The following is a 12,024-nucleotide window of genomic DNA, read 5'->3' as shown; positions in this document are numbered from 1 at the left end:
CCCAGAAATTAGTCAGCACTGAGTATATTTTGTTGCTGCTTGGACTATGTTATGATCCTAGCTGATGGTACAAGTTAGATTCCCAAATGAAATCTGGTTTCAGTTTTTAAAAAGAAGTAAGTTAATTTGGTGGTCAGTCATAGCACATGAAACTGCAGAATTTCTTTAACAAGACAAACAAGTTTATTGTACACACAAGAATTAAAAAGCTAAATATAAAACATAATTAAAAAGATCTTAAAACTTATAGCAAAACAAAGTTTCAATCGGTTTCCTGAGGCTATAACATAAATATTCAAGTCCATTAAAAATCTGACATAGAAAGGTAATTTAAAATTCTATAAACTGATTCTCTCTAGTTTTTTTTTGCTGTAAACTGTGGAATCTGCTTACATGAATACTCACAAAACTGAAAGCTTAAACTTTCTCAGCTTTTAATTAACTGTGGATTTCTCACCAAACACTCCTGGTTTGAAAAGCGCTCAATTTAAACTTCAGCTGAGGTAGGTTTATCCTTGAATGCTCTGAAAATCTCCCTTTCTAAAATAGAAATGACATTGACTTCTGATCCCAGTCTAGTTTCCTCTGAATTGCCTAAAACTTTCAGTTTCTGGGTTTTCCAAACTCAAATCAATCCTTGATTATTCCCAATTAAAAACAAAGTAATAATCTCCAATATTTACTCAACCTGTCATAAAACCCAGTACAAATATTTTATTCCATTTACAGCCCAGGGATTTGGAGTCACATGCTCACTGACACATACTGGATTAGGGAACTGCTCTGGAAGGACAGCCCTACAAAGAAAAGTCCCTTCACAAAAGTAATTAACACTCAAGCGTTACTATTCTGAAATTCAAACTCTACAACTAATATATACCCTATATATATATAAATCACGCACCGTTCATAAAAACTACAAAGATGCCAAAAGGTTTGGCAAACAGCATATACATATTTCAAGCCAAATATGGGCTTAATTGCCTTATGGGTAAAGACAAAACTCCTAGTTTTGTTTGTATTTATGAAATCCACGTCAAGGCAGTTCCTGCTAGATGCAACCAAGAAGGAGATTAACTGAATTTGGAATAAGGAGTGCCCCTCCAAAACCCACTTTGAAATAACTGGTTACCGTGTTCCCTTCATTGCAGTTGCATTCGTCTCCCAAGAATTACTGCCACTTGGGGCTCCAACTCTGGTTCTGCCCTAAATCCTCTCCACTGAATCAGCAGGGTCCAAGTCCTCAATCACAACTTCCAAGGTCTATAATAACCTGTTTATGCCACACCTGAAAATCTACATTTTTGACCAGTTTTGATCACCTCTCTGAATATCTTCTTTTGTGACCTTGTGTCAAATTAAGTTTAAAGCACTCCTGTTAAGCTACTTGAGACTTTTTAGCCAATTAAAGATACCATTTAAAGGCAAGTTGCTGTTGTTATCATGTTCTCACTTTCGTCATTTACATAAATGATTTGGATGTGAACATAAGAGGTATGGCTAGTAAGCTTGCAGATGACACCAAAATTGAACGTGTGGTGGACCACAAAGAAGAGTGCCTCAGAGTACAATGAGACCTTGATCAGTTGAGCCAACGGGCCGAGGAGTGGCAGATAGAATAATTTAGATAAATGTGAGGTGCTGCAGTTTGGAAAGGCAAATCAGAGCAGGACATATACACTTAATGGTGAGGTCCTGAGGAGTGTTGCTGAACAAAGAGACCTTGGAGTGCAGGTTTATAGATCCTTGAAAGTGGAGTTGCAGGTAGACAGGGTAGTGAAGAAGGTGTTTAGTATGTTTGCCTTTATTGGTCAGTGCATTGAATACAGGAGTTGGGAGGTCATGTTGCAGCTGTACAGGACATTGGTTAGGCCACTTTTGGAATACTGCATGCTGTTCTGGTCTCCCTGTTATAGGAAAGATGTTTTGCAACTTGAAAGTGTTCAGAAAAGATTTACCAGGATCTTACCAGGGTTGGGGAGTTTGAGCTACAGGAAGAGGCTGAATAGGCTGGGGCTATTTTCCCTGGAGTGTCGGAGGCTGAGGGATGACCTTATAGAGGTTTATGAAATCATGAGGGGTATGGATAGGTTAAATAGACAAGGCCTTTTCCATGAGGTGGGAGGGTCCAAAACTAGAGGACATAGGTTTAAGGTGAGAGGGGAAAGATTTAAAAGGGACCTAAGGGGCAACTTTTTCATGCAGATGGTGTTACATATATGGAATGAGCTGCCAGAGGAAGTGATAGAGACTGGTAAAACTACAACATTTAAAAGGCATCTGGATGGATATATGAAGAGGGAGGGTTTAGAGGGATATGGGTCAAATGCTGACAAATGGGTTTCCACTAAAAGGGTATTGAAGAACCTGGGCTTCTGCTGGATTGTTTCATGAGTATCTTTTGTCTGATGTTGCCGGTTTTAGGAAATGAGCAGGCATCCATGTCTCTCTTATTGTCTGCCACATTTGGGAAGATTACAAATTGATATTAAGTCTGATTAGTCAGCCCACATTGTGAATAAAATATGTGGCTATCAAGTCATGAAACAGAACTTGTATCTGAGTTTCTGTGCCAGAGGTAGGGGCACTGCCGATGCACTACAAGAACTCCTAAGCTAATATTCTAAATAAATTATAAAAGGCATTTCTGAATCTGGGACTGTCCAATAAGTAACATTCGTTTACATTAACACAAGCTTCATTCAGCACTCCAGTCATTTCTTAATACATCACCAGAGCTAAGCATTTAGTTTATGAGAAAACTAGCCACCTTGTAAGTCTGAAGTGCAAATGCAACTTTGTGAATTTTCTGAGCTAAGGCAATGATGCTATGCTATAAGCCACCCGGAGCAAAGGAAAATGAAAATCAGCCAAGATTCCAATTCAGTATTGATGACTACTGCTGAAAAAAAATCTGTGAATGTTCTCAACTGAATAAAAACCAAAAGAACTGCAGATGCTGTAAATCAAGAACAAAAACAAAGTTGCTGGAAAAGCTCAGCAGGTCTGGCAGCATCTGTGAAGGAGAAAACAGAGTTAGTGTTTCAGGTCTGGTGACCCTTCCTCAGAACTGATAGTGGCTGGAAAAACGTCAGTTTATATGCAGAAGATAGGGAGTAAACGATAGGATTGAGCCCGCAGAGAGAGAAAGACAGTTGGACAGACGAAGGAGGTGCTAACGATCAGGCTGGGAGGGTGAATAGTTGTTAATGGGGACTGTTAGTGACTAACAACAGGGGGTGTGTAATGGCAGGCTATGTGGTAACAAGGCCTGGTGTGTGGGATAGGGGACTGGGACATGGGAGAGTTTAGGCCCTAAAATTATTGAACTCAATATTGAGTCCAGAGGGCCGTAGGGTCCCCAAGTGGAAAATGAGGTATTGTTCCTCCAGCTTGCATTGGGCTTCACTGGAACACTGTAGCAAGCCTGAGACAGAGATGTTGGCCAGAGAGCAAGGTGGTGCATTGAAGTGGCAGGCAACAGGTAGTTCAGGGTCTTTTTTGCGAGCAGAACATAGATGCTCTGCAAAGCAGTTGCCAAGTCTACACTTTGTTTCCCCAGTGTAGAGGAGACCACATTGTGAGCAGCGAATGCAGTAGACTAGATTCTGGGAAGTACGGGTGAAGTGTTGCTTCGGCAACTACGGCACCTTCCCCTGTAACCGGCGAAGGTGCAACACCTGCCCATTTACCTCCTCCCTCCCCAATATCCAAGGGACAAAACATACCTTCCAGGTGAAGCAACACTTCACCTGCACTTCCTGGAATCTAGTCTACTACATTCGCTGCTCACAACATGGTCTCCTCTAGATTGGGGAAATGAAGCATAGACTTGGTGACCGCTTCGCAGAACATCTACGTTCTGCAATCAAAAAAGACCCTGAACTACCTGTTGCCTGTCACTTCAATGCACCTTGCTCCCTGGCCAACATCTCTGTATCCAGCTTGCTACAGTGTTCTAGTGAAGCCCAACGCAAGCTGGAGGAACAACACCTCATCTTCTGCTTGGGGACCCTACAGCCCTCCGGACTCAATATTGAGTTCAATAGTTTTAGGGCCTAAACTCTCCCATGTCCCAGCCCCCCACCCCACACACCAGGCCTTGTTACCACATAGCCTGCCACTACATGCCCCCTGTTGTTAGTCACTAACAGTCCCCATTAACAACTATTCACCCTCCCAGCCTGATCGTTAGCAACTCCTTTGTCTGTCCAACTGTCTTTCTCTCTCTTTGGGATCTATCCTATCGTTTACTCCCTACCCCACCCACCTCCCTATTTTCTGCATATAAACTGATGTTTTCCCAGCCACTATCAGTTCTGAGGAAGGGTCACCGGACCCGAAATGTTAACTCTATTTTCTCCTTCACAGATGCTGCCAGACCTGCTGAGCTTTTCCAGCAACTTTGTTTTTGTTCTCAACTGAAATAGCTGATATCCACTGTCCAGCTTCAAACATTAAAAATGATCACAAAGGTAGTTAGTCAGTGTCTATGTGATTGAACTTCAGTGGACCAATTTCCGTATGGTAGGAAATGACAAAATTCATCATTGTCCCAAATGTGTCATGCTTAGCCTTCAGCAAACTGAGGGAAGGAGAGTTTAAAGGCTGTGACTAAGGTCACGATTTACTTCGCAGCAATGACCCCCACACTCTTGTACACTTTAGAGATTTGAACATCCTGCAGCAGGCACATCAAAGCCACTGGAGAAGTTCTACTTTTGGAACATTTTCCAAATCTCATAACAAGAAAAATGGATGAGCAGAGGCATCCACTACAAGGCCAATTTGCTCAGCACTGAGGTGATAATTACTCAGAGCTAGCTCTGTTGGATGGAACTTGCAACTTGTGTTCATGACACCAAGCTCCCAAAGCAGCTGCTCTAATTGGAATTTTGTCGTACGTTGACTTATGGGAGACCCTTGCTTTTGACTGACTGGGAAAAAAAAGGATCATCTCAGAAGAAACACACCAATGGATTTTTGCAGGAAGTATGTTGAGCTGAAGTTGAGATATCAGAAGAAGTGCACAAACATCCAAAAAAAACTTAAGCTCTGGGAGTTTAAAGCGAAACCTGCCGAGCATGTGGCAGAATCTGCAAACTTTGGTAGGGTCATCATAAGATCAGAATGGTTGTATTTCTGGGGTGACTGTTATGATTGTATTTACAAGGAAATTCAATGCAAAATGTATGTTTCAGACATTACATTATCTACTGGAATATATTCACCACCTGCAGTTGTTTCATCAGCCCATGTGTGTAAGAGACTGTATTGACAGGGATCATGCTGCAGTTTAGTGAATAAATTAATGCCCGAGATCATTCTCCAGTCCTTTCTGGTAGGCAAGCGGATCTTCTTCACTTCATTGTCCTGTGCTGTAAATCCAAAGAATTTCTTGATGTGCTTTGAAACATAAAGTTGAGAATGTCTTTTAGCCGTCTCCCGAAACAGTGAACTTTCATTTTCTAGGTACTGTGCCCAGTAGTTTAGATGCACAAAGCTGAGCGGAGAACAATATCTTGGAATGCAAACAGTCAAAAAAGCAATGATAGTCACAGAAGCAATTAAAATCCATCCAGCCACCTATGATTAAAAAAGAAAAAAAGTGAGAAATGTGCAAATTATCTGAAAACCTTTGCAGTCAATTCCATGGACATGATTTTTATCTCCCTTAATCATTGCAGATGTAATCAGAGCCCGTTGAATGTGAGATTAGGTGGTGTATGAAAAGGTATTAATTTGATAGTATCCCTTGAACACGTCGGTTAATTTTGTTTTGTACTACTGTATGTAACAAGCCAAAGCAAGTTGGCAGCCAGTTTTAGAGCTTCCTTGACTTTTATTCCAGTTCAAATTAATGCTCTTAATCTTTTAATTACAAATAATCCGGTGAGATCAGTCATTTCATTTTATTTAATCCTCGTTCTCATACGAACCTGTCTCTCTCTGAACTGCCTGTGGCCTTTTCTCTTTGGTCTAACCCTGAATATTCTGTTGACAAGGATGCTGCTGTTGGACTCTTAATTTCTCCTAGGTAGGGTTGAGTATGCTGAGTTTTAACTTTCAGACACTTATTTCTATCTTGCCCTGGACCATGGCCCTAACACTGAACATCAAGGTATTGTTTCCAGGACTGTCATTGACATAACCTCCACTGGAGATCTACCGTCCACAACCTCCAACCTTGTAGACCCAAAATAGTCTGTTCTATCTCTTCCAAAATTCCAGAAACAATTCTTTCCTGGTTGACCCATTGTGTCAGCTTGTTCCTGCTGCACTGTACTTATTTCTTCCTGTCTTCAGTATTTACTTCTCCTCTTATCTACTCTCCCTCTGTGACTCTTCCAACACACTTTCCAAAATGTCCAAATGTCCACAAATTCCTGTTCTGAGGAAGGGTCACTGGACCTGAAACGTTAACTCTGATTTTTTTTTTCTTCACAGATGCTGCCAGAGCTGCTGAGCTTTTCCAGCAACTTCTGCTTTTGTTCCTGATTTACAGCATCCGCAGATCTTTTGCATTTTCTCCCCTAACTTGTCTCACTAATGCCAATTGAAAGCTGTTGTTCCGTAAGGGTACTAGTTGGTGTAGTTATGTGGAGTAAATGAAATATTCCTTGTTCCTGTCTTAATCAGGCCTTAGTTCAGAGGGCCCACTGGTAGCACAGTCGTAGCCTCCCTACACTCGGACTGGGAAGAACAGTTCAAGTCCCACCTGCTCTAGAAATGTGTAATAACATCTCTGAACAGGTTAATTAGAAAAATAAAGCCTTACTTCTCAACTCTATTTTTTGCTCTCCCAAGAGCTGGAAAACTTCCAACATTCTCCTGTCTTCCACCTTTACCTGGCTCATATCGGACACTTCCTTTGCCTGACTTCTCGATGTCCATGTCTGGGTATTGACTTAATACTAATATTCACCAACTTCCACAACGACCTGGGCTATATTTCCTAACACCGGGCTTCCTGTAACGATTTAATTCCATTCTCTGTCTCATGTTGCAACCCGTCCACTTGGCAACTACCTTCCTCATTCCTCAGCCCACAATTACTGCCTACTGCCGCCCTGGGCCCCACTGTCCCATTTCTGCACGAAACCTTTTCTGCTGTCCCCTCCCCTGTTCCCCCGGCCCTCACGTTGCACCGCTTCAGTCTCCTCGTCAAAGGATCATCTTTGAGTTCGGAAAAGTTATTGGGAATTCAATAAACCATTTCTATTTTGTATGAATGACCAGTTATCATTTACATAACGAGATTGTAAATTTGCTAAATGTGACAAATGTAACACTGATGTCAGGTAAACAATTATAATTAAATTTAAATTATTTCGGAGACGCGAAAACACAAAATTCCTTTCATTGCCAGAAATTCCCATTTCAATTGTTCACTCGTGTTAAACAAAATACTGGTACAGCTGCGCATACCTGGGACTGATACAGAAGAATCCGGTTACCTTCATTTCTAATTTCACTGATGTTATGTATCTCCTTAATGCTCACTTTCGGACAGGGAAAGCGAGCGAGAATGTCCTTCCGCTCACGAAGGGTGATATTCTGAAACACATTCCAGCTGCTCACTGACAAAAACTCACTCATGCCGCACTGATAATACAAACCATTTAACAGAGTGACTGCCACCCAAGTCACTGGAGCGATTACAGCTCTTCCCGTTACACTGAGCAGGACATAGCAGATTAGTTTGAAACTATTAAGCTTCAATTGGGCTCCATTTCTAAAACTCATGATTAATTTCCAGGTCATATTATTAATGGCATATCCAAGAATCAGCAGGACCAATGCGGGGACCGCAATAAAAGACAGGGCGTAGTATAAATTCAATGTCGTCTTGCATGGACATTTGAAGGTGAAGAACGAAAATACTTGTTGACTAAAAATTGTTGTCAGTGCGATCATTGCATTCAGAACCATTCTCTCCCTGCCTTTCCAAAATGTCAGGAGATTGGTAATCGGCATTTTTTAAACTTTGCCTTTGTTCTCTTGGTACCACAAGTAGGTGAGCGTTGCTTTGTTCTTCTGTTCAGGAATGAGATGAGAAACCTATTGAGCTCAGCTTCTTTTGAAGACGCTGCATCACTTCCTTTGTCGAAATATCTCTTTTGCTTCTCATGGTCATTACAAGTTGTTCTGTAATTAGCAGAGGACAGGGAAGACGCTGGTTTGTCTTCATCCTTTTGGATTTCTAACCACTGACAGCTTTACTGATGAATGGGCTTAGCGGACTTTTAATTCAAATTCAAGTGTGATTCTATACAACAAGGTGAATAACTTGTAAGTACAGAGGGGTCAATGGTGATGGTCCACAGGAAAATACAGTTCAGTTTAAAGATATAAGCTTATTTTGAAATGTCTTATTTGTCATTCAGAATTAAAGACTACTTTGTAGACTGAACTCACATCTGGAGCAATTTCACTTCATTTATTTGGATTTGTGTTGAAGCTAACTGATTCAAAAACCTTTGGGATAGTTTTCCATTTTTCCTGCTGACCAAATGATTAGCACAGGACATTTGGCTGGCATCCATATTTGATGATATTCTTGTCTTACAAAGCATGTTGAAAATCTCAAATTGATGCAGCATCAGCAGGCTTTTGAAAAATATCGTGGTAGACATTTCGCTACATATTGCACTAAAATGAGTTTCTGTTTCCTTTGTTTTTTTTTGTTGTCCCATCTCTAATTTTCAGATTGTGCTGTGCTGTTCTATATACCCCGCATAGAGTGAGTATTCTTATTGCACCTACCCTCATGAGCCCATTCTCATTTAAATGATCTCATTTCCACTCATCAAGCTGACACACTCCATTTCCAGCACTTCAATACTGTGGGAATGTATAAATTAAATTCAGGAAATTCAATTAATTATTTCATATTTGTGTACATGAATCAAGGAATTGATTTGAAATATGTGTCTTATTCAATGGAAGCAATCCCATTTATTTGACCATGTAAGTCTCAGTGAAGTCAGAGCAATAAATTATCTCTGTAATGCACTTGGTGAGCCACCAGAATCAGTTAACTGATTAATGTGTTGCTATGGAAATGAAAGCCAGCAAATTTGTTTGATAACTGCTGGTTCTGTCATGGAGTTTTGAGGTAGGGTGTCAAGACCAAGCTAAAGTTTTGCGTGACAAATTTTCTTTTGTTGTGTTTCCATAGTCTAACCAGACTAGAGCTGCTCTCTCATTAGAGAGAGATGACGGGTGGTTATTTAACCTGAGGGTCAGCATATCTGAGGTGAAGGGAGAGGTTGAGAAGGAGAGTCTTTCATGGCAAGCTCAACCAGTGATGAAGTGAGAAATCACACAACACCAGGTTATAGTCCAATAGGTTTATCAGGAAAGGAATTCTGGGATTTAAATATATATATTAATCAACTAAACCTTCTAACTGATTAAAGATTTAACAGCATCTTAGGTTTGCTTAGTACATCCTCATCAAGGGTGTGAACCTTTGATCTTTTACTTCTAAATTCTGCGTCTGATACTACTTCTCTCACTCACACCTGAAGAAGGACTGAGGCTCTGAAAGCTTGTGTTTTCAAATAAACCTGTTGGCCTATAACCTGGTGTTGTGTGATTTCTGACCTTGTCCAGTCCAGTCTAACACCGGCACCTCCACAACCAATGATGGGAATTGAACACATGCTGTTGGCATCATACTGCTTTGTAACCCAACCAACCAGCCACAATTAGAGGATAGGCGACACATTGCTCAAGGCATGTAGATGTTATTCAGGTCCTGTTGAAAATTGTATATTTAGTCTTATTTTTACATGGAATTTTGCTATTATTTTGTTATTTATAGTTAACGAGTAAAACTGATAACTATTTGGGGAGCAGAGAAGTAGAACTGACTGAAGTATAGGTGCTTCTTGCATCATAAGTTGATCTAGCGTACGCTGAGAAGGGTTCTAGTGGTGCAGTGATAGTGTCCCTGAACCATGAAGGTTCAAATCTGATCGGCTCTGGAGGTGTGTAATAACATTACTGAACAGGTTGACTTTGAAAAGGTTTGAGAAAGCTACAAGAGCAATCCAGTGAAGAAGGGTCTCGACCCGAAATGTCAGCTTTCCTGCTCCTCTGATGCTGCTTGGACTGCTGTGTTCATTCAGCTCTACACCTTGTTATCTAAGAGGAATCCAGTGTCGGTTTTTACATGCTGTATTGTCAATGGCTGATTCAAGAAGTTTAACCTGTTGAAATTTAATAACTTGTTAAGTCACATTTCTTGTGTATATATGAACATTTTCTTATTTAGTATGTGGATGTACATACTAGAGAAGGAGCAAAACTTGACCATTTCTTGAGAAATAAAGCAGGGCATGTGATTGAGGTGTCAGTGGGGGAGCGCTTTGGGGCCAGTGATCATAATTCTGTTAGTTTTAAAATAGTTATGGAAAGGGATAGACTTGATTAAAAAAATTAAAATTCTAAATTGGAGTAAGGTCAATTTTGAAAGTAATAGGCAAGAACTTTCATAAGTTGATTGGGAGAGACTATTTGCAGATAAAAGAACAGTTGGAAAGTGGGAGGCCATCAAAAATGAGACAACAAGAGTCCAGAGGCAGTATGTTCCTGTTAGTGTGAAGGGAAAGGCTGGTAAGTGTAGGGAATGCTGAATGACTAGAGAAAATGAGGCCCCAGTCAAGAAACTAACGAGGCACATGGCAGGTATAGACAGCTAAGAGTGAGTGAATCCCTCTAGGAGTATAAGGGCAGCAAGAGAGTATACTCAAGAGAATAATTAGGAGGGCTAAAGGGGGATATGAGATAACTATGGCAAATAAGGTTAAGAGATTCTGCACATACATTAAGGACGAAAGAGTAACTAGGGAGACAATGAGGCCTCTTATTGATCAGCAAGGCCACCTATGTGTGGAACTGCAGTTGATGGGTGAGATATTATATGTGTATTTCACATCAGTGTTTACTGTGGAGAAGGATATGGAAGCAAAAGAACTTGGAGAAATAAATAGTGATATCTTGAAAAGACTCCATTTAACAGAGCAGGTGGTGCTGAACGTCTTAAAATGCATAAAGGTGAATAAATCTCTGGGACCTGATCAGGTGATCCTGGAACTTTGTGGGAAGCTAGGGAAGAGTTTGCTGGGCCTGTTGCAGAGATATTTGTATCATCAATAGCCATGGGTGAGGTTCCGTAAGACTGGAGGGTGGCTAATGTGGTGCCATCATTTAAGAAAGGTATTAAGGAAAAGCGAGGGAACGAAAGACCGATGAGCCTGACATCAGTGGTGAGTAAGTTGACAGAGGAGATTCTGAGGGATAGGATTTACATGTATTTGGAAAGGTAAGGACAGATTAGAGATCGTCAACATGGCTTTGTGCATGGGAAATCATGTCTAACTAACTTGATTGAGTTTTTTGAAGAAGTGACAAAAAAAATTGATGAATGCAGAGCAATGGATGTTGTCTATATGGACTTCAGCAAGGCATTCAAAAAGGATCCATATGGTAGATTGGTTATTAAGGTTAGATCACATTAAATCCAGGGAGAGCTAGCCATTCCAAAACAAAATTGGCTTGAAGGTAGGAGACACAGGGTGGTGGTGGAAGGTTGTTTTTCAGACTGGAGGCCTTTGACCATTGGTGTACCACAAGAATCGATGCTGGATCCACTACTTTTTGTCACTTGTGTAAATAATTTGGATGTCAACATAGGAGGTATGGTTGGTAAGTTTACAGATGACACCAAAATTGGAAGTGTAGTGGACAGCAAAGAAGGTAGCCTCAGAGTAAAACGAGACCTTGATCAGTTGAGCCAATGGGCCGAGAAGTGGCAGATGGAGTTTAATTTAGATAAATGTGAGGTGCTGCATTTTGGAAAGGCAAATCAGGACAGGACATATCCACTTAATGGTAGGGGAGTGTTGCCAAACAAGGAGAACTTGGGTTCTGTGGAGTTGGAGGTGCAGTAGACAGGGTAGTGAAGAAGGCAATTGGTACACTTACCTTTGATGGTCAGTGCATTGAGTGTAGGAG

At 40.8% G+C, this 12,024-nt stretch overlaps 1 protein-coding gene across 1 annotated transcript; it reads right to left on the bottom strand.

The window, feature by feature from the left end:
* Positions 1-4,742: 4,742 nt before the first annotated feature.
* On the bottom strand, positions 4,743-8,028 carry LOC109922843 (calcium homeostasis modulator protein 4-like). The gene is made up of 2 exons (XM_020522877.2): positions 7,429-8,028; positions 4,743-5,586 (listed from the first exon to the last, which is right to left on the bottom strand). The coding sequence occupies exons 1-2, from the start codon at positions 7,975-7,977 to the stop codon at positions 5,179-5,181; spliced, it is 957 nt and encodes a 318-aa protein (XP_020378466.1). The 5' UTR covers positions 7,978-8,028; the 3' UTR covers positions 4,743-5,178.
* Between the last annotated feature and the right edge of the window lie 3,996 nt (positions 8,029-12,024).

This window comes from Rhincodon typus, chromosome 5, assembly GCF_021869965.1.
Source record: "Rhincodon typus isolate 14 chromosome 5, sRhiTyp1.1, whole genome shotgun sequence".
Classification (NCBI taxonomy): Eukaryota; Metazoa; Chordata; class Chondrichthyes; order Orectolobiformes; family Rhincodontidae; genus Rhincodon; species Rhincodon typus.
The sequence above is the reverse complement of the archived record's forward strand: the minus strand, read 5'-3'. Positions and strand labels throughout refer to the sequence as shown.